This window comes from Dendroctonus ponderosae, unplaced genomic scaffold (assembly GCF_020466585.1).
Source record: "Dendroctonus ponderosae isolate FM_Combo_2020 unplaced genomic scaffold, Dpon_F_20191213v2 Dpon_F_20191213_1, whole genome shotgun sequence".
Classification (NCBI taxonomy): Eukaryota; Metazoa; Arthropoda; class Insecta; order Coleoptera; family Curculionidae; genus Dendroctonus; species Dendroctonus ponderosae.
The window spans coordinates 7,963,164-7,983,764 of record NW_026017110.1 but is presented as its reverse complement, the minus strand read 5'-3'; the positions used below and the strand labels follow the sequence as shown (position 1 = coordinate 7,983,764).

At 40.1% G+C, this 20,601-nt stretch overlaps 3 protein-coding genes across 12 annotated transcripts; 2 read left to right on the top strand and 1 right to left on the bottom strand.

Annotated features, from left to right (window-relative positions):
• Positions 1–4: 4 nt before the first annotated feature.
• On the bottom strand, positions 5–16,875 carry LOC109546110 (probable tyrosyl-DNA phosphodiesterase). Of its 4 annotated transcripts, none has more exons than XM_048660628.1 (12): positions 16,600–16,875; positions 13,696–13,799; positions 2,303–2,410; positions 2,148–2,246; positions 1,727–2,089; positions 1,574–1,676; positions 1,393–1,518; positions 1,240–1,335; positions 1,009–1,179; positions 791–960; positions 510–735; positions 5–389 (listed from the first exon to the last, which is right to left on the bottom strand). In XM_048660628.1, the coding sequence occupies exons 3-12, from the start codon at positions 2,376–2,378 to the stop codon at positions 65–67; spliced, it is 1,755 nt and encodes a 584-aa protein (XP_048516585.1). In that variant the 5' UTR covers positions 2,379–2,410; positions 13,696–13,799; positions 16,600–16,875; the 3' UTR covers positions 5–64. The 4 variants fall into 4 exon arrangements, with proteins under 4 accessions (XP_048516585.1, XP_048516587.1, XP_048516579.1 ...); XM_048660630.1 differs by having other exon boundaries at positions 2,303–2,412; positions 13,726–13,799; XM_048660622.1 differs by lacking the exons at positions 13,696–13,799; positions 16,600–16,875 and having other exon boundaries at positions 2,303–2,519.
• On the top strand, positions 3,553–11,339 carry LOC109536219. Of its 2 annotated transcripts, XM_048660657.1 has the most exons (8): positions 3,553–4,242; positions 8,181–8,191; positions 8,272–8,491; positions 9,067–9,271; positions 9,474–9,591; positions 9,656–9,978; positions 10,039–10,243; positions 10,298–11,339. In XM_048660657.1, the coding sequence occupies exons 3-8, from the start codon at positions 8,288–8,290 to the stop codon at positions 10,464–10,466; spliced, it is 1,224 nt and encodes a 407-aa protein (XP_048516614.1). In that variant the 5' UTR covers positions 3,553–4,242; positions 8,181–8,191; positions 8,272–8,287; the 3' UTR covers positions 10,467–11,339. The 2 variants fall into 2 exon arrangements, with proteins under 2 accessions (XP_048516614.1, XP_019757893.2); XM_019902334.2 differs by lacking the exon at positions 8,181–8,191 and having other exon boundaries at positions 3,554–4,242.
• On the top strand, positions 14,436–20,187 carry LOC109536217 (outer dense fiber protein 3). Of its 6 annotated transcripts, none has more exons than XM_019902328.2 (11): positions 14,436–14,512; positions 16,028–16,142; positions 16,199–16,327; positions 16,391–16,567; positions 17,522–17,614; positions 17,826–17,918; positions 17,999–18,100; positions 18,155–18,256; positions 18,332–18,439; positions 18,525–18,766; positions 19,800–20,187. In XM_019902328.2, the coding sequence occupies exons 2-11, from the start codon at positions 16,034–16,036 to the stop codon at positions 19,866–19,868; spliced, it is 1,224 nt and encodes a 407-aa protein (XP_019757887.2). In that variant the 5' UTR covers positions 14,436–14,512; positions 16,028–16,033; the 3' UTR covers positions 19,869–20,187. The 6 variants fall into 6 exon arrangements, with proteins under 6 accessions (XP_019757887.2, XP_019757891.2, XP_019757888.2 ...); XM_019902329.2 differs by lacking the exon at positions 14,436–14,512 and adding an exon at positions 14,561–14,819; XM_048660640.1 differs by lacking the exon at positions 14,436–14,512 and adding an exon at positions 15,876–15,894.
• Positions 20,188–20,601: the final 414 nt, after the last annotated feature.

Below are 20,601 nucleotides of genomic sequence, written 5' to 3'. Positions count from 1 at the left end.
CTAGTGATTCGAGAGGTTTATATTATATATAGCAAAAAAAACCATAGTAGAACAAGCAAAATACCTAATTACACCAGGGATAGTCGTCCTTTTTATACGGAGTCAAAGGCAAATCGTAGATAAAAGGAAACAGCGCCTTAGTGGTGGTGGGGTTGCTAATTTCAAAAAACTCCTCGTCGAAAAAGCGGGGCAAAAACATCACCCCCATTTCGTATGATCTGATGTAACACCCCCCATCCTTCTGAATGTTGTTGCCCCAGGCTGACTTTGATAGATTGGCACTAGTTAGGAGAAAGTAGGCCAGTTTGTCCAGGCCCGGGGACACTCGGCAGTAGGACTTTATGTGGGGCATCGCCCTGGTTCGGTGTCTGGCATCAGCAATCCATTGACTAAAACACGTTAACGTCAAGTGATGATTCTCGGGTTTTATCATCAATTTTCCTTTGACGGAACGTTGCTAGTGAACGTTCCGTTAAGAATTAAGATTTGCTTGCCCTGAATTGACTTACTGCATATAAGTTTGCAACCAGCGCTGCTTCTCATTGGTGGCTTTGGAATAAGGCAGACATCCGCCGCTTTCCAGCCCGAAATACCCATGGGCCACGTTCGATACACTTGGATACACCAAGCTAATGGTGGCCTGAGAATTGCCGGGTAACGGGCTCTGCTTATGGCTGGCTAAGCTTCTCAGCAACGAGCCCCTCAGCCACTCAGCGGCAGTTTTGCCAATTGAACCTGCCCCCATCCAGTTTCATTAAAGGATTAACTTTTACTAGCACTGAAACTCTACCTATGCTAGATGCTTGCGCCAGAATGCCCCATGACAAAGGGCCTTCGCTTTGGGCAGTCGTTTTGGCAGGAAGGACGCAGTGTTGACTCAGCAAATCGCCTACCCGATGCAAGTGGCTTCCGTTTTGCTTCGCGTAGTGCTTGCCGGGTGCTGAATACACCAAAGCCACCCTGCAACTCGGGGTGTAAACCTTGCCAATAGCGGCGCTTTGGACTCACTTGACTTCCCCAAAGTCAGCATTTGCCACGTATTTCACCCAGTCCCTTAAAATGGGGAGTTGATAGGAGCGTAGATAGTCCAACAAATGGCCTTTGAAGCCTGTTATTGCTTCTCCATCGCGCTCCGCGCTGTTGCTGGGCAGCTTTGCCAATCTGGGGCTAATCCATAGTCTGACAATAATGACTTATAGATAGATAGATGTCTTAAAGCCTCCAATAGTGCGCTCTCACCCTTGATTGTAATGATTCCAGTCTTCATAGTATAAATTTGCGGTGGAAACCACCACCCGTATAGACTCGTCCTCGTAGGCATAAATTCCCAGTTTACTGTAAACAAACAATTTTTTTTTAGTTAAGCGCGTACTGAGGCATTGGAAGGCTTACGTGTGATGGCACCCAAATGGGTCCTTCATTTTCACAAAATGGTGCTTCACATTCGGGCAAAACCGCCGCATGTATTCCACCATATCAGGCCAGTCGTCCCCATACAGGATTGTTAAAGGTTTGTTACTAAAACGGCTTGTATTAGTTACTGATTAATCAAAATGGCTTTGAGAGCTCTAACTCTTGTTCGCGCGCTTTGTACTGCTTGACAAGCCAACCGATATCAATCATGAAGTTGATCTGTAAGGACTCCTTCAGGGGCCCCAAGCTGGGGCAAAGCAGGTCTGAAAGGCGCGTTTAGCAATCTGAAATTGTTAGGGCTTGGGCAATGTACCTGTGAAAGTGACACTGTTTGGGGCTGTCAAAGTGTGTTGGCTCTTGGGAATGGTTGTGAAAAATAGGTTGTAAGGGGCGTTTTTCTGCAGTTTGTCCAGCATTGAGCCAACACTACACTGAGTGTTGTCGACTGCAGTTTTTCCGCAAATTTTCCCCGAGGAGCCACTGCAAGAGGTTGCCTGGGGTTTATGTTCTTTCCTGTTCTGTGTACTAGTGGTTGTTTTAGTCTCAGGCGCTTCACTGGACTTTCGGGCTTGCAAAATCGGCCTCAAAATCTCCAATTGTTCCAGATAGTTCTCCTTAGTCTGAGGCATGTTTTCTGGTATGGTCACCAAATCGCCCATTTCTATCAGGTTGTTCACTAAAAATCCCTGGAATTAGTGCCACTAAATCAGCCAACAATGGGCTACCTAACTCACGAAAGGGATGCTCAAACTGCTTGAAATGATGGGGGTTCTTGCGGTAACATCTCTCCTTATGGGGACACTCTTCTAGCTTTTGCCGTTTTTTCGGACCATCTACGCTGATTTCATTAATCCAAGGATTCATCAAAAGGCTAAACTGCATGGCTTACCTGACTCTGGTGCCTTTCTTTTCAAATACGCTTCCATTATTTGAATCTCAGCGATTTTTGATTGAGTCCCAAACATTTGGGGATTTGGTCAAAAGTCTTCGTCTTTATCTATGGTTATCGCCATAGAGTAAGTCAAATAAGTCAAAAATTATTTTACTTTCTCTATGGTTATCGCCTATCGGTATCCCTTATATTTCCCTATGCGCGGATCTTGACAGCTCTAGCCCCGGTGAATGGCGCGCAGTTTGAAAATTTATATTTAGCGCGGTGAAGTATTTTTGTACATCAAATTGACGGAGCGTATTTAAATAAATTGCATTAGGTTTCCTAAATAGTTTGATAAGAGAATTTTTAAGTCCGTGATTGCCTGTTGCAACATTCCCCAAAATGTGTTGATTGTTTCAAATGGAAAAGGAAAATCAAGAAAGATTTAAAACATTTTGGGGGTGCTTTTTATGAAGAAAGGTTTTTTGAGTACCTAATAAAAGTAACGAAGATTTTAAATAAATTTTAAGTGTACGTATTTAGTTAAATGTACAGCCTACAAGCGCTAAATCGCCGGTTAAACGGTTGTATTTGAGCCATGTTTCTAACTAATGTTTCTTGAAAAACTTCTTCACCTAAAAACCCGAAAAACTCCCTAGTTTCGAGGAACATCACAAACCTGTATCCCTTTTTGCATAGAAAATGTTCCCCCTATGTTTTCCTTATAGGGAATTGAACAAACATTTCACCGATAGTCCACATAATATCGCATTTTCAAAGTTTCGAATTTCTACAGCTTCTCTTTATAAGGAAGAAAATCACTGCAAGGTTCAATTTTGGTCGTTTAATTAACTACCATTCGAAAAAAGACAACCAGAATAGAGAAAACGTTAAAGCCATTCTGGATGTAATTTATAGCGCTTCTGCAGCAGTCTGGTAACGATCGCATTGTGTAGATTAAGCTGAGCCATTCTTTTGCCATGATCGTTTCTGTCATCACAAGATAAGATTTCCGATCTTTTCTCCATTATTTGCCAAATGGCTTTTTAATGCCCCCAATGTGGTCGGTTTGATTGATCGCTTCTGTTATATTACCGGCAATCGATTCTCAACGTCGTCCATATGCACCGACTTTCTGGCCGAATAATTTTTTTATTGGGGTTTTCACCTAAACAGAACGGGGGCCCTTGTAAAAACCTGGAATCTTCTACCTTTGAATCCATACTGGATCTAATATATTCCCGAGAGTTTGCGTCGTGACGCCCGCGAATTTTGGCCCTTTCAGTGCCGATCTATTCGTCGCGACGCTGGCAGCTGCGACGCTCCAACTTCCCCAACATTGCGGACAAGGTCGTTTCCCCTTACATCAATAGCATCCCATACTAACTTGTAGCATCCCCCAAAGTTCAACCGCGGACCTTTCTCGCGTTGTTTGTGCAGTGTCTCACTTGAGTGTTGATCAAGTCATCAGAATGTAAGTGGACAATTTCTCGATTCTTTGATTGAGCAACATTTGGGCCCTAAAGCTCCTGTTGCTGCTGGATCGGGGCGATTGCGAGTGAACGGGAAATCGACAATCCCGAGCTTTTTGGTCGAATTGTGGCTTTTAATGCCGAAGGCAAATCGCATTGAGTCAAGACCACTCTTAAAATAGATTGCCACGAGTTTAGGAAAAATCGCAGAAACACAGTTCCGCTTGGTACATTAGGCGTAGTAGAACAGTGCGGCATTCCTGCGATACTATGAAGATTGGATTTGCTTTGGATCGCCTCACTTGCACTCCTGGATAGCGTGGAAAGCTTTAATTGAAGTCATCTGGTCTCCTGCTGTTTTTTCGATAATTTCAACAGAACCGAGCAGTGATTCAGCTTGCAGGATCGGTGAACATGTGCAGGGTGGAATGAGCCAACAGAGCGGATTTTGTCCTCACTTTGATCATGTATTTGTTATGAGAGGTAAGTGCATAAGTTAAGTGGTAGCTAGATTGTAAATTGCCAACAATAATAAATTCAGTTACTAAAAACTATGTGAAATAAATCTAGATAGAATTGTTCCCAGTATAAATTAGTTATCTTCAAACAAATAAACGCGGTTTCTAAAAAAAATTACCATCCAGACATTATCACAGCTTTAGGACCCGCAAAGTTTCTGCAAATTTCTGGAAATTTCATTGAAATTTCGCCATATTTTTATGCTTATATAGTGTCTTTAAAAATGAAGGAAACCAAAGAACCGCACGACTCTCTTTAAAAAATGATGACTTCTAATCTAGAGAAAGTAGCTACTTGACATTTCAGCAGTTCAAAAATTTATTCAGATTGCATCTGATTCTGACTTTTTGCAAATTTTTAAAGTCTTGTTCCAAAAGTGCAAGTTTTCTAACGATACGCCCATTTTTACAATTTCGTATTTTCCACATTGAACCAGCAAACACCTTGGAATGTTCACCATCTATATAAAACACTTGGATCTAAATCCGTTCACAAGTGCATTAAAATCGTGCTTAATGCTTCTTTTTGGATGTTTATAAAGCTCGATTAAAAATGAACATTCACACAACCGCAACGTTTTCTTCAAAAAATCTTAACGGCCAAACAAGAGTAAGTAGCGATTTGAAATTTCARCAGTCTCTAGAAGACACGCGACTATAAATGCGAAAAAATGTTCCTCCAATCGCATCAGATTCKTCTTTTTTTATGCAATTTTTATTTAATATTTTGTGTTTGGCTYGAATAATSCGGTTTTCCTAGTAACATTTCCATCAAAATCAATAAGTAATACTTTAGTTTAACTTTACCATGCAAATTYCCGATATTWAAATTAAAATTGTGCCAAAGCCGACCCTGTCGTTTAAGCTCTGATGTATTGGGGGTTGCCAGTCAGACGCCCGGAATATGTGCGGAGAGGGCGGCGGGATAGCACAGAGTAGCACTCAGGGCAATTTATTTGCTAAACCTTAGTCTGATTTAGTGGGTTCAACCACAGTAGTTATTAACAAAGAAACATATTAAACATGCGAATTGAAGGCTCTATTGCGTTTTTAATTTCACAAATCCACGAAATTTTAAAATATTATTTTGAGATTCCAATGCCTTCTGTTGTCGTCAAACAAAAAGACACTCACTGGGACTCTACAATGAAAACGTTTTTGGCAAATAAGCTTCAATTGATGAAAATCAAATTAGACTTTTTATAATTACACTAAAAAATTATTTTAATAGCGCCTCGTAGCGAAATGTGAAAGATCCTAAACTTTTTTGGAGACACTTTGAGATGGAAGTCAAAAACTTTGATGTTAAAATAATCAATTTTCAACATGACGATCATTTTCAAATCAAAAAAGTTGAAAACCAAACCAACAGTTAAACGCCACCACGTCTGGCTGTCGTTTCTCTGAGTCTCAGTTATATATAAATGTCAGTCAAATTATCCCCCTTTGAGCCGGATTGACGGATCGAAAGCGGCTAATTCGTCTTCAGGCCGCACATAAATTTAACGCTTGTCAGTGTGTTCGGTCCGTTTCCCAATTTGTATGCCCGTAGATTTTACAGTCCCTTTTAGGGCGCCCGAGATTGATTTCGCCTCGTTTATTATCATTTTGTTGCCTGTCTGCGCGATTTCAAGTAGACCATTTTAAAAGGGCCGACAGCAAACCTTTTGTTTGCTCAACACACCGAAAATAGACGTCATTGTTTCCGATCCGGTTTGCGCGCCTTGTTTAGATTCAACTGCGGAAAAATACAGTCATTAAACATGTCAAGCCACCTAAAAAATCTAGGTCAGTTGAACAAAATCTTGAATCATAAATACTGTCACTGAGCTGTCAACATTGAAGCGACTCTATTGGCCTCAACCTGATTGATTACTTACTTAAACCACTTGACAGTGACATTTAATGTTAAAGAGTTTATTTAAATGGGAAAATCGATTATTCAAGTGCTTGCCATCGCCTAAAGTGAACAATTCCGGTCCAAGAGTGTGTCAGTCATTTCTATTCAAATAGACGCCCTCATTTGCGGGGCTTTATTTGCGAAGGGCTCTTTGCCTCGGAACAAGTTGAGGGATTTTCTCGCCCTCTCGCCTCGCTCGTATTTTTTCAGCTTGTCTTTAAATGCCCACATTTCTTCTTCAATCTGCATTTCGCAATGTTTCGGTTATTTGAATTGCTACTTGGCGTCCAATATAATATAATGGAGTACTGTAAATTATTGCTTTCCACTTATGAAATGTATATGGTGTTTAACTTTGAAGCAAATCCAGCTACAGGAAGAATGATCTACTTTTTCGTTCAGTTGAAGGTTTCAACTATTTTTTATTCCATTTGCTTGCCGATTTTAAGAATTCTGCGCGCTTCATTGATTTGTTTCCTTCACGACTACTTCAAATGTGTCTATCTCCTTAATATAACCCTAGATAATTTCCTTATTCTCGGGTTATTATTTTTTCGATTTCACTGACATTCCGATTAAGCGTGAAATGTAACCACCCGGAATAGTTTCGACTTTCGAGTTTGGTCGAACATTTGCCAAAGCCGGCCCTGCTTTATTTGGCCCAGGTGCATTTGGGGTTGCCTGCCAACCGCAGAAAATAATTGCAGAAGGGGCGGGGACTTGTTCAGAGCGGTACTCAGGCGAAGATTAATGCCCTTCGCCTCTTCCAGAGTTATGGCCAAAAGAATAATATTCAATGCGTCAGATGAATAATTTATCGATTTATAAGTGTCTTAAGTCTCTAAAACGACTTCAAAATTTTGGATTGACAGGATTTTTACTTATGCACGATTTTATTTTGCCGTTTTCTAGACCTATCGTTTTAGGATACTAAATTAATTCTAAAATAGTAGTCTTCGATACAAGGGCGAAAAGTGTCGTTTTTTGAACGACGACGGCGTTTAATAGGTAAATTAATAGTCAGGAGTTCGAAAAACGGATTTTTGCCCTCATATCGAACAACATTTTTTCTTCGAATGAAAGACATAATACGAGTCATAAATTATAATAAATAAGAATCGCTAAAAATAAAAGGCATCAACTTGATATTTTAAGTTTGATGTCAATGCTATTTTTGAAATTGTGACGTTTTGACGTTTGTAATTTTACAAAAGCCTACTTTTGTCAGCATATACAAGTGAAACAATGAGTGTTGAAAATGCAAGTGCTGCTTTCACGGTATGGTGTTTGTATGAGTTGCATATTTTGCATGAAATTAGCGCTATTTAAAAAAAATCGTGTGTTGCTTTAAGTAAACTTTAAATTAAGATCAGTAGTTGTCGATAAACCTACCTAATTAATTAAAAAATCCTCTCGGTTACTTTTTAATAAAAATAATTTAAAAAATATAATGACAGTGACAGGTTCAATTTGTCACATTTACTTTTGCCAAAGACAAGCTTGTCTTGTCAAACTTGTCTCTGCTTTTGCGCACATTTGCGTAAAAGTTAAACAAATGAACAGTAACAAAAAGTGCTTATGATTCTTCTTCTTTATGATCATCGCTTCTGACCGAAAAATGGCAGTTTTAGATGCATTCGAATAAAAATCATTATTTTTATCAAATGAATTTAAAAGTGCAATTGCGAACTGACACAGTGCAGGACTTCAAAATTTCCACAATTTTATTTTACAAAGTTGGACTATCAGTAACATGACTGAAAATTTCAAACTTATTATCGCAAAATATAAAATTCGCTGCTGTTGTCCGAACTAAGGCAAATCGATGATGGAAAGCCACTTAAAATATTAATTGAGCAATCTTGGAAATTCGCTCCGAGCTTGCACTCATAAGACGGCCAAAATTACCAAAGCAAATAAACAATATTTGGTAATTTGGCAAGCCACTCGAATAATGCCTTTAATTTATTAGCAAAACATTTACGTTACGGTAAATATTTTAGGTGAAATGGAGGTATTGCGTGGAGCCATTGACTGGCTGCGTTTCTGAGCCCTGCATGAACAATGGAAAACCGATGGTTTTTTTAATTGCAGGTGAAGGAAGTGCGTGATGGCTGGGGAGCCAAATGGCTCATCACAACAGGAAAGCAATATCACCAGTACTACAGCAAAATCGATCCTCAGCAGCAGTACGACTGACCCGAGGGAATACTACAAGACCTACGATGTTATGACCGGGGTTCGCATCGCTGCCACTCTGGGCAGTTTCTTCGGCCTGATGGTACTTCTCGTGTTATATAAATCAAAATCCAAGGTACCATTTTTTTGCACCGTCATATAGAAAATTTTCCATACTTCCGCTAATTGTAACAATTTAAAAACATCAAATTGCCGCCTGGATCGGTGGACGAGTAATAGAGAAAGAACAATGATTGCGTCACTACCAAACAGATTGGGACATACTGTACATGATTAAATGCGATACATCAGTTTACATTGGGTGGAAGTTTGGAAACTTTGCCCATTTGCAGCCAAATTGGGTCTTGCAGGGTCGATATTTGAGCGGCAAACTTTGAGTCATGAATTTCTTTGCCATTAAACTTTGCCGCACAAAAACACAATTTCAATCCGGGGCCGACAGTGATCTATCGACTGTTTAAAGTCGTCGAAATAATAAACTTGCCTGCCGACAACATGGAAATGTGGAAAAATTCCTAAAGATCTCTGTTGTTCGGACGCAAATTTCGATTTCTTCGAATGCGTATTCGAAGTGTATTTACTTAAAACGTGGGAGGCAGAACTAATGGATTTTACTTAATCCAGACGTTTGAATAAACGCAGCCTTTTGATCTCGGGTGATATTGATTGATATTTCGCAACTATTTGCAGACTGAAAAGGCACTCGAAGATCCCAATTTTACGGCAGCTGCCGTTGCCGAAGTGGAGGAGGAAGAACGCCAAATCCAGCTAGCTCTAGAAGCGAACGCCTACGAACAACTGAATCCCAATCCTAGACGATCCAGTCGCAAGTCTTTGGATATGTCAATGGGATCGCAAGCACGAAGAACTTCCAGACGATTTTCATCTGTAGCAGGCAAGTAACTGACTTGATGTAAAAACAGAAAACAAGCCTGTTTTTTACATTTCAAGCATCCTCAGGGCCAATGCGACGCATTTATTTTTGTGTGCTGTACCGAGATAAAAAAAAGGGTTGAGAATCACTGCCAAAACTGTTTAAAAAGCGAAAGGTTGGTTATTTTTCGCGAAATCCTAAAGTTTTGAAAATTTGGCTTCAGGATACAGTAGTCTAATAGAGCCGTCATTGAAGGCAAGCCTCCGATTGCCCTGCTTTATCGATGAGGATTCGCTCCCTGAGGACGGCGCCTCAATCTACGACGAGGTTTACTTCAATAGGTGCCTATTTTAACGAAAAAATCAGTTCGCTCAGAAGATTGAGCGTGGTTTTGGTGTGTTTTAGCAATCTAGACGTGCCAAGACGTCCCAGTAACATCACGTGCTCTTCCTCAGGCAGCTCCTACTTGGAGAGGCGCGACTCTGCTGTGACTTTGGGCATTCCGGTGCTGCCAGCCCACAAGTACAAATCATCGCGCCGACAATCCTCTCCAGTTCCGGAAATCTACGACTTTTACTATCCCATCGACATTCTAGTCACGCAGCCAACCCCTGGGGGCTCGCCCTGCGGCAGCGATCGCGCCCTTTACGACCGCGCTGTCGATCAACCGAATTTAAAGCCCCGTTTGGCCCCGCTGGCTTCCATTAGCAGCTGCAATAGTTCTTTAGGTAACTATTCCATTACCCATCTTGGATTGGGGTCCGAAAAACAGACTTGGGATGTTCTAGGTACGGACTATCCAGAAGAGTGCGAGGGTCTCTCGTATGTTTGCGATACGTATCCGGACGAGGATGAAAACACGGAAAACGGCGTGGATCCCTTCGACACCGACAGTGATGTGAATAGTGAGGAGGGCGCGTGTTACGATAAAAGAACTACAGTGTGTGTTGTGTCGAATGAATCGTCGCCGACCATCACCAACGCCAGCAAAAGGTTCATTCATTCTGCTTAATAAAAAGTGTTTCAATTAACGTTTTCTACTTGCAGGGCTTCCCTAGAACCGGCGATTCCTGGTAGCAGCAGAACGTCGAAATCGTCATCCACTTTGTTTGAGGGTGGGCTTCCGCAGATTTCAGTGGCCGACGTCCACAGACTGTCGGCTTCCAGTAGCAAAATCGACAAAAAGTGTTCATGGGCGCAGGAGACTCTGTTCTAATCACGCGCCCTTTTCAATGCTAATTCCCGTCTTCCCGATTCAATAATCAAAAACTGAATCAAACTCAGCGTATTTTTCTGCTCTGCAGTACTAGGAACGCCCCAATTTCGCTCGTTCAAAGTACTAGATACCATCGATATACCGTGTAGCCTTAAGCGTTTTCTGTTCAATGTTGCTACAGTGTTGCTCTAGTGTAGATTATTTTCTTAGTTGAGACCTTCAATCTAGCAATATACAGGGTGGAATTAAATTTTGTATCTGAAATTTTATTTTTATAACGTTTATACGCTCCTCAGCCAGGGCAGTTGAGTCATTTCAATCTTACCCATTATTGATTCATTGGTTTTCTTACCTAATTGCGACTTTGGTGACTTAAACTAGTTAAACGATAAATGTCTAGGTGGTAAGCAGTTAAGAGTATATAAAAATAAAACACTAGTTAGGCAGGGTAAATTACGCAAAAAACAGATTAAATCGGTGTTAATATTTTTTGTAAGATGTATCTACGTATCGAGCGATCATATGTATAACACAATATGTTAGTGCAGTGACGTAGCTATATTTTTATCATCTCTAGGTGGTTGTTGTTGTTGTTTTGATCAGGGAGACAGATTTTAAGCTAAAGCCAAAAACCCAGTAGTACCCTTTCCTTGTACATACAAGATTCGGGAAATTCGCCAAAAGTTCCAAGTATTTTTTTTGTATCATTTACACTTTGGAAATGCTAAAACATGAAAATTCACCAAAACTAAGATTAAGCCGCCCCTGGGTGCAGCACACGACATATCCAATAGGCGTAATTTCCAAATGTTTTTTATTTGCCATAATTGTACCTGTACTTTCATTATGTTCAATAAACTAGTTGTTTATCAACGTTTCAGTTTCACATAAACCTTGCTAGAAACTCACGAAACTCAATACACTGACAAAAACTGCGCGGCCGTAGCACTTTTTAGGGACTCATCTGCACACCCTGTACAATTCTTTCTATTAGTACATACAAACATATATATAAATATATAAATAATCTTTATTTCCTACAGAAAAAGGCTATCGACCCAATCGGTCTTTCTGCCCTTGTTTAGTATATATGTGCCTTAGCCTAGCTTATTCTAAAATTAATTCCTATTCCTAACGTTCGTATAAATTAATCAGCTATACAAAGAAAATAAAAAAAAAGTAAAAATTCCTGGCTTACAAAACAAACAGATATTAGTCCTTAGTTCAGTTGCGTTTGTAGGTGTTCTAGTAAAGTATCTGTTGGGGAACGAAAACGGGAGTGTTTTGTCGGTCTTGTGAGGTACATACAAACATTTTTATACAAACTGTGAATTCATGATAATAAATCAAAGTTGCATTTATCAAATCTGACGTTTAAACTAATTGCTTGACTAAACTAAATATTGACAACGTGCGCTAAATTAAACGCAAACGCAAAAAATTTGCGATGTTTTTGAAGTTTGTCAAAAAAAGTCGAATTACTGTTCACATTCGCGAGAAGAAAGAAGCGATATAGAGATTGATTAATGTTAAAGCGAGACGTAACATGAGACGTTTTATCGGAAAGCCGTATTATGGTTTACTAGCAAAGAGGGAAAGAAACGATCAATTGGATTTTGAGATATCAAAGCGAGATGCAATATGAGACACTAATTACTATTTAAATGTCATTGACCGCAAATATATAATTAATGTAAAATACAGACTGTCCCAAGCCTTTTGGCAGTGACGCAATAATTGTCGTTCTTTTCTGATTACGTGTCCAGTGAACGAGACGGAAATTTGATGTAATCAAAGCGTCTTTCATGAAATTGTTACAATTTGCCGAAGCACGGAATATTGAAATTATTGGTTTGATTTCTTAGCGAATGTTGGCAGTTTCTGATAATTTTTCCAAGTTTCCATTTCAATTTACCGATACGTTTTCTTAGAACTTGTACGAGTTTCTCATTTTTTCCATTCATTTTGAATTGTATATAAAAAAGTGCATATAAAAAAGTGGAAATAACTAACTTATTCAGTTGATTTGAAGTTTTCAAAGTGGTTGGCGACTGGTTGCGAACCGGTCCATTAACATTTACATACGATATGGGGATTCTATAAATAACGATTAGTATAACGATGTGTGATATAATGATCTTTTCAGGCCATAAACACCGAAATACCGGGACGTTTTTTTCTTCTATATACCAAGACTGATCAAAATTAGCCCAAAGTTAATAAGCAAATAAATGATATATTCCGGCCTACTAAAACAACAAAAGGCAATTTTCGAAAAATCAAAGTGAAAAATAGCCCGATGAGGACTAAAAATCAAAACTTTATCCACCCAGAGAAGAGACTTTGGCGTATAAAACTCATCCAAATTTGAATTTTTAGCTTCCCGAGTTATAGAAGAATTAAATGTGTAGTTCAGTTTTAGTAAAAGCTACTTTTTTGTCTGCATCGTAGGCCAGAAAAAATAAATTGCACGATTTTCTCATCTGAAAAAATCGTACTGAAAGGACACATTTGCTTGTTAAAAAACTCATTAAAAATCTTTAGAAGAAACATCTGTTTTAGAGTTACAGCACTTTGTAAGTTTTTGCTCATTTGATTCCAAACATGCTCATTCACAAGCGAATAAACTGAAATAGGCGTGGACTTAACGATAAGAATGCAAAAAACATCGGACTCTCACATTGGCCGGTAGGATGTCAGGATCTATTATCTATTGATGAAGTTTGTTAATTTCGGTTCTCCAAATTTTTCACTTAAATCGAATACGAGGTATGTTTAAAAATTGACAAAACGGAATCGAATTATGCGAATTCGCATACATGCATTTGGTACGCTACTTCATTGATTCTAATTGCGGTGGACTTGGCGCGAATATTTCCAAAAATTTCACCAACGGCCCTCGTAGAATGAAAATGTCTTGTGGTTTCCTTGACGACCGCTCTTGCCATCTCACTCCGTATCATGCTAAGTAGTGAGAGGAGTGATAACCATGGCCACGACACAGGCGCTCAGCCTTACGCTTGTAGTTACAAGGTGCATTCGAAAAATTTGCGAGTTTCAAATCTGCCTTTTATTACGGTTATTTTTGCTGCCAGATTAAGCCCATTCAGGAAAGAAAAATTGTTTTTCACGACCGCTTAAAAGCGCGTAAAACGAACCAATTTCCAACATACAGGGTGCAGTAAATAAACAGAAAATCAACAAACTTTGCAAAATTAAGAGCCCTTACCTTACTTTCGCCTGGAACTCCGGGTTGACTTTCAGCTTCTGGCCGCTTTTTCAACGATGGAACCACCTAAAGTTGCCGCTTTTCCAATGCCAAGCCGAATCGACCTATAAAACAGCCGCAATTAATTACTGCCATGTTGCAGTGGCAAAAATGGTTGAAAAAAGCAAATTAAGTGGGTTTATCGATGCGTCATTTAACCGGGCAAGGTGAAGCTGGGACAAATATGGGCATTGTACGTGTTTAAAAAATGAGAGTCTCGACACCGCACGTGGGTCGATTCCCTTAAATCAATAATTGAACATTGTTTGGCGAAAATAAGAGCAAACCTCAGGCCAAATTCGTTTAAAGCGACAATATCCAAGCAATTTCTGTGTCTGATCATGATCACTTTAGGCGCCACTCAGGGTCTTTAGGTAATGGCGCTCATGGTCAATTTGCGCCAATTACAGGCAATTGCAATAGGGGATTTGTGGATTTTTTCAGTGGCAAGATCGGCATCCTCAGCGGGAAACAGCAGAAGGATTCTTGGAGAACATTTCCGCAAATCGACACCCACTTTAGATTTTTTTATTCATGCAAATCCTGCGACTTTCGCCAGCTGTTTTCAACTTCCTAATTCCAAGCCTTGAATCTACCCGGTACTTTCATGGCACCATCTGACCTACTCATGAGCACACGTTATTTCCAGCAATGAGCTAATGACTTTGTGCGCCCGATAACCAGCTCGAATATGCACAATAACTGAAAACAACCGATGTTATAAACAATTGACAGCCTAAACGATCTACAGTTTAGCTGGTAATTAGCTGATGTGAAGGTAAATAACGAAAACGGTGAAGTGTCCGCCTATTGCGTGTGTTTAAAGGCGAAAAAAGGCGAATTAAAGAGCTCAATTAAACAATAGCGGCGAGTAGGTCGCAACCAACCCATGCCCATAAAAGAATACCCAACAGGTTGTCCTTAGATGTACAGCTTTCTGGTGGGGGTTCGTACAGTTTTCAACCGCAAAAAGTCCGATTGTTGCGATCAGTTTCGAAAGCGCGCTTACGAAGTTTTGGTGTGGTGCGGCATTTGGATTTTGTACCATTTTCTCGCTGTATTTATTCTCATACTAAAATTACTAAGTAAGTAAATAGCATCGTTGGTTAGTGACCCGAATTTAGAGCCTTTAGTAGAAAATTCCCTACTGGTGCCAGGCACCAATAGATTAGCCCCTGACGATCCATTAGAAGCCTAGACACTGTGCGCAAAATGTTAAGGGCGGGTATATGGAAAGTGTAATTTTTGGTAATTTTTGAATATATCGCGGTGGTCAAGCCATTGTAGCAAAATGGGCCGGAGTACCACCCTGAAAAAGCAACTTCGAACGTCAAAAATAGAACTTACTCAAACGCTCATTGTTGAAATTCTTGACCAAAAGTTCAAAAAGAGGATTTTATCGAATTTTTACTGCGGATATTGTTCATTGCTGATCCTCAATTTAACACACTTTCATATCCCTATTCTGGGCCTTCTTATCTTAGACAGTGTCCTTAATTGTGGAAAAACATTGCGGGAATACACCCGTATAACCGGCGATTTAGCGCTTGTAGGCCTGCTAGTTTCGCTGCAATTGCATTGCGTTGTCAAAAGAAGGGCCTACTATACCAGCAATCACGGACAAATCCGGAAACTTTTCCGAAGCGGAGATTTCTTGAAACTGATGAGTTTTATTTAAGTGTTGATAACAAGTACTCTCTGTAGCAAGTACTTGTAAGTACAGTAAACGAGACTGAAAATTGACGCAAAATAGTCGAAAAAATTGAAAATTTTGGTTCTAAAGCGCGAGAAATCATCAGAAAATTAGTAAAAGTAGAATTCTCACAATTTAGTTACTGCATAATAGTGACATTGAAGCTGAAAGTTTTCACAAAACACTATCCAAAAATATTAACACCAGTTTTTAACTGGATCATTGACTTTTTCGCTCTTGCCATACTGGCCCTTCTTCCACTGGACACAGTGTAGAGGATATCGATTCCCAATTTCCTTTCAGTCAGTCAGGTGATGGGAAACCGCACGCGTTTCCTCAAAATCGATTTGAATTATTATTTGCGCAAAAACCGAAAGCTCACCGCTAAAAATACAAAAGCGGACACCATCAGAGCCTAACGGTGGTCCCCAAACACCATCCGACCACTGATCAGTAAATGTGAAAAGGTAAATGAACCGGTTTTCGGCCTGTGGACAATAATGTCATGGTTTTGTTAGATCACCGCTCCATCCACACACTCTCTCTCCGCCATTTAAGGAAAAGTCCAATTTTGATTTGATTGATTTTTCTTTGCAACAGATCGTCATGGGTGGTATGACTCAAAGACCATGGACTCCGACCAAAAGACGTGGGCCAATCGCAGCTGAATATAACAGTCCAGGTCCGGCCTGTGTTTCTCTGCCCTCCTACATCGGTAAGAACCCGCAAATATCGGTTTAAATTGTGCTTTGCCTGAGCCGAATTTTCCAGGTAAAAAACCTTTGGAAGCCAAAACAGGGAGCGCTCCCGCTTTCAGTTTCGGGGCGAAGCCCAACGCCAAGTTGGAAAACGTAGGCCCAGGCCCTGGCCAGTACAACGTCACTGGTCTCAGTGCTAAAGGTACAAATTCGCATGAGGCTGAGAGAGATCCGCAGGATTTTGACTGGGGGCTGTTTTTTTTAGGCAAGGACACGCCACCAGCTTTAAGTCTGCACAGCAGGCCTAAAGATCCGCGGGCCGACAACTTTCCGGCGCCCGGAGACTACAACCCCGATAAGGCTGAAAAAGTAGTTCATGACAACTCGCCTAAATACACTTTTGGGCTGAAGACCAATGTGGGAAAGCCTGTTGATACTCCTGGTACGTGGTAAATGCGCAAAAACATGGCTTACCTTCGGGTGTAGATAAAGGTGTTTTTCAGTCGCTGGACACTAAACAGCCCGAAAATACTGGACAATCGGTTGGCGTCGGTTTAAATGTGGCCACGATGGTTTCACGTCACTATTATTTGCGGCGGGTGTTTGCGTGCGCGATTTTAACTAAGAAATTTGGAAATTACTGCCAAGCGAAGCACTATGGGGAGCAAAAGACGGCTACAACAATTCAAATAAACCGACCTTCGAAAAAAACGTGCAAATTTTGAAATAAATCGACTGGTTTTTGAAGTTAGCTGTCAAAAACCTTCAGCTTAAGGGGATAACTTGCAACAAGGCACAGGGTTGCCGGCTCGTAGTCAAGATGCGCCAAGGATGCCTTGCGCTTGGCCGAGCAGTGAAACCATATTTTTTCAAAAACGAATTTAAAAAATTCAAATAAAATACCAAGTAAACACTTGTTGCAAGCACACACTGTGTTATAAAAAAATATGTCCAGCGCCTTAAAACTCTTTTGATCAACCCACGTTAATGATTTACATCTGGTTATTTAACAAAAAATTTAAAAAATTAAGCATCTTGTTTAGTTTGGTTGGATGAATTCACTAAACATGTTCAAATACGTAAAAAGTGATATATTCAAACAATGAGAAAATATGGAACTGCGTTCGCGAAACTTGAAGATTTCAGCCAATTTTCGCCACCTTTGCTAAAACCTTGCAATCTAAATGAAATAACAGTGAGTTTCCATCGGGCAGCAGTTCAAAGACTGCAAAAAACGGCATTTTCATAACAAAATTCGCGTAAAATAACCAAAGTACTGCGGTCAGAAATCGCAGTAATTTCCCCCCAGATTCCATATTTTCATTGCTTGAATATATCGATTTGAAGCAAAATTAATCAGATTAATAGATTAATGAAAATTAATTATTTAACACAGCTCCTAACGCTTATAAACCTTTTACGCGTGCCAGTAGCCACAGGTACTCGTTTGGACGAAGAACGCCGATTGGTAAATTCTCAAACAGCCCTGGTTAGTTGATTATTATTTTTTTCATCTATCTACATGTCTGTGTCTCATCTTGTTCTTCTATCCATGTTTCATTCAACTGTACTGCACTTGGGCAGGACTGAGCCCTGATTTTTCGGTAATTGGAATCAGCTTAGTTTGTTCACGTTTTCTGCTTGCTACTCCTTGCTTCAGTGCATGTTTAATCAACCGATCTAATAAGCACAATTTCCAGCACCCAATCTATACAAAGTACCGGAATCCGAGAACGCACCCAAGTACACGTTCGGTGGCAAGGCACCAGAAGCGAAACCCTCTAACACGCCCGGTTAGCAGCTTTTTAAGTCTAATTCCTGGCAAAAACCTTCCTACTAGCACTCGTAGTGATAATTGCATGTCGTTTTCTAGCACCTAACGAGTACAACATCCCCACAGGAGAAAAACTGGATAATACTCCAAAGTATACTTTCGGAGTTAAGCCTGAACTGCCCAAACCCTTTGATATTCCCGGTTAGTGCACATATTCACGCCCCGGAAGGGCATTCATTAATGAGAACTTTTTAGCCCCTAATGTCTACAACATTCCCACTGGCGAAAAGCTGGATAATACACCAAAGTACTCTTTTGGAGTCAAGCCGGATTTGCCCAAACCTTTCAATATACCCGGTTAGTGCAGTAGTAGTAGCTAAACGAACCGCTTTAGTTGATTTCGCTGTTTTATTTTAATTTTTTCACCCGTAGCCCCCAATGAGTACAACGTAGAGAAAGCTGATTCCGTAATGCTCGAACATACTCCCAAATACAGCTTCGGATGTAAACTAAACTCGGAAAAACCTGCGGAAACTCCTGGTGCGTTCACATCCATTCCTCACTGTTTCCAACCAAAACTTTCCGCTTCCGAGAAAAACTCTAAATCGAATTGTGGTTTTTCTAGCCCCTAATGTCTACAACATTCCCTCCGAGGTTGGCGACAAAAAGGGAGCGCCTGCTTACACCATTTCGGGACGAAACAAGGAACCGCTAGACGAAAGGATTAAGAACCCGGGACCGGGACAATACAACAACGTTGATCCGGAAAACTACAAAAACCACTCCCCGTCCTACACAATTAGTGGCAGGACCAACGTCCCGAAGGATGACACCATTCCCGGACCAGGAGTCTATTCTCCGGAAAAGGTAAAGCAAATAAATGACTAAATTTCCAAATTAGCTCTACTGTGGAACATTCGCCATTTTATTCAGATGCATATCCACAATATTTCGAACTGGGATTATGGGCAATCTTGGGAGAACCGTATGATTGCTAGACGAGAAATAACACACAAACGCTTTCATTTCAGTTTTACGCATGAATTCAAAGGGGTATCAGTAAGCAACAGGCAAAATCTTTGATTTACAAAACGCAGTAAAAAATCATCTTGGGCCAAGATGCAAAATTTTGGAAAAGATTGGAAAAATTGGAAGTGAAAATTGCAAAACTTCTAAACTCTCGTGTGCTCCATAAAATGGACTAAACCACAATCGTCTACGAGTTCGAATTATGTTGTTCTGAAGAATGTGTAGTTAAAAATTGGAGAATTTTCAATTCCCACTGAAATTTGCCCAATTGGGGGAGTATTCCTGCTTTACAAAGCAACGTACGTTGAACTCATAAGTTTCTAAGTGATCGGAAGCATTTAGACCACATCGAGGACTGGTTTAGACGGAAAATTTTAGTCAAAAACATAACACCATAAAAAATTCTAGTGTCGCAAATATCTTCTCAATTACACTCTAAACTATACTGAAATTGATTAATATTTAAATAATTCTCTACAAGACGTTTACTGATTCTCAAACAAATACTGGCTTCAAACAATTTCCAGAAAAACATTAAAAAAATCTTCATAGATCACTGGTCAAGCTTTTGCTCGCATTCACCATTATGTCCATTCACACCTTTCTATGTTAAACAGGTAATGGCGCATTTAAAACATGCCCCCAGTCATTCGTTCGGCATACGCCATTCTCCCTTTCTGGGCACTTACAACACGTTTCTCCAAAAAGGCGATAAAACCAGCCTTCTTTTCTAACCGCCAAAAGTCGACTAACCGATCGTTCATTTGGGGGGTTTTCCGCTACTAACCAACACTAACCGGCGCGTCTCGGGTAAGCCCTAGGGGTCTTTAACCAGGCAAGTTTTATAGGATTTTTGTGTGTTTTTTTTCAGGTTTTGCTTGAGTTCCCGCCGGCCCACAGTTTCGGAATTCGACACTCCATTTACGCCGACCATTACTAAACACTAAACGAAACACTCCGAATTCGACTCGACTGCCCTGTTTGGGACTTTCATGTTTTCCTTGTTGGTACATTGTAGTGAATGAATTTTTTAAACGTAAATCCGCAATAACTGAGCTTTGAATAATTGCGCCATTTAGTGGAAACTCAATCAGCCAAAAACGACAATAAAAAAAATAAAAAACTGATTGAGTTTCGATCTTTGCCAATCGCATTCGCTTATTAATATTAAATGGGCTTGTTCCTCATTACGCTCTCACATATGTTAAGGATAAAATACACCATGTTTTAATGTATGTTTTAATAAAGAATAAAACCAAGTCGAAGTGTTTTTGTTTATAGCCCGGAACCCGGAATCAACAGCGAATTTAATCTGGGCAGATGCTCTCTGCTGGATTACGCAACGGACAAAAACGCGATTCTCACACGATAGGTACAGGTTACAGATTACAAACCAGTTGGGCAGTTACGACCGGAAATGCCCATTTAAAAGACGTTAAGCGGCTTTCTCTACAGAAATGCGCACAATAATCAGACTGGTTTACAACTTTCAAAGCAAGCTGGTAAAATTCCTAGTCATCTAACGCATCGCTCGGTTAACAGAATATATCTAATTAATTCCCCAATTTCCACACACAACAGCTATTAGAACCCGGCCATGAGTGCTAATTTTTGCAGCTAAACATCGCTTCAAATGGTAATTACCGCAATTTGCCTAAGTTAAGTTGAATAAA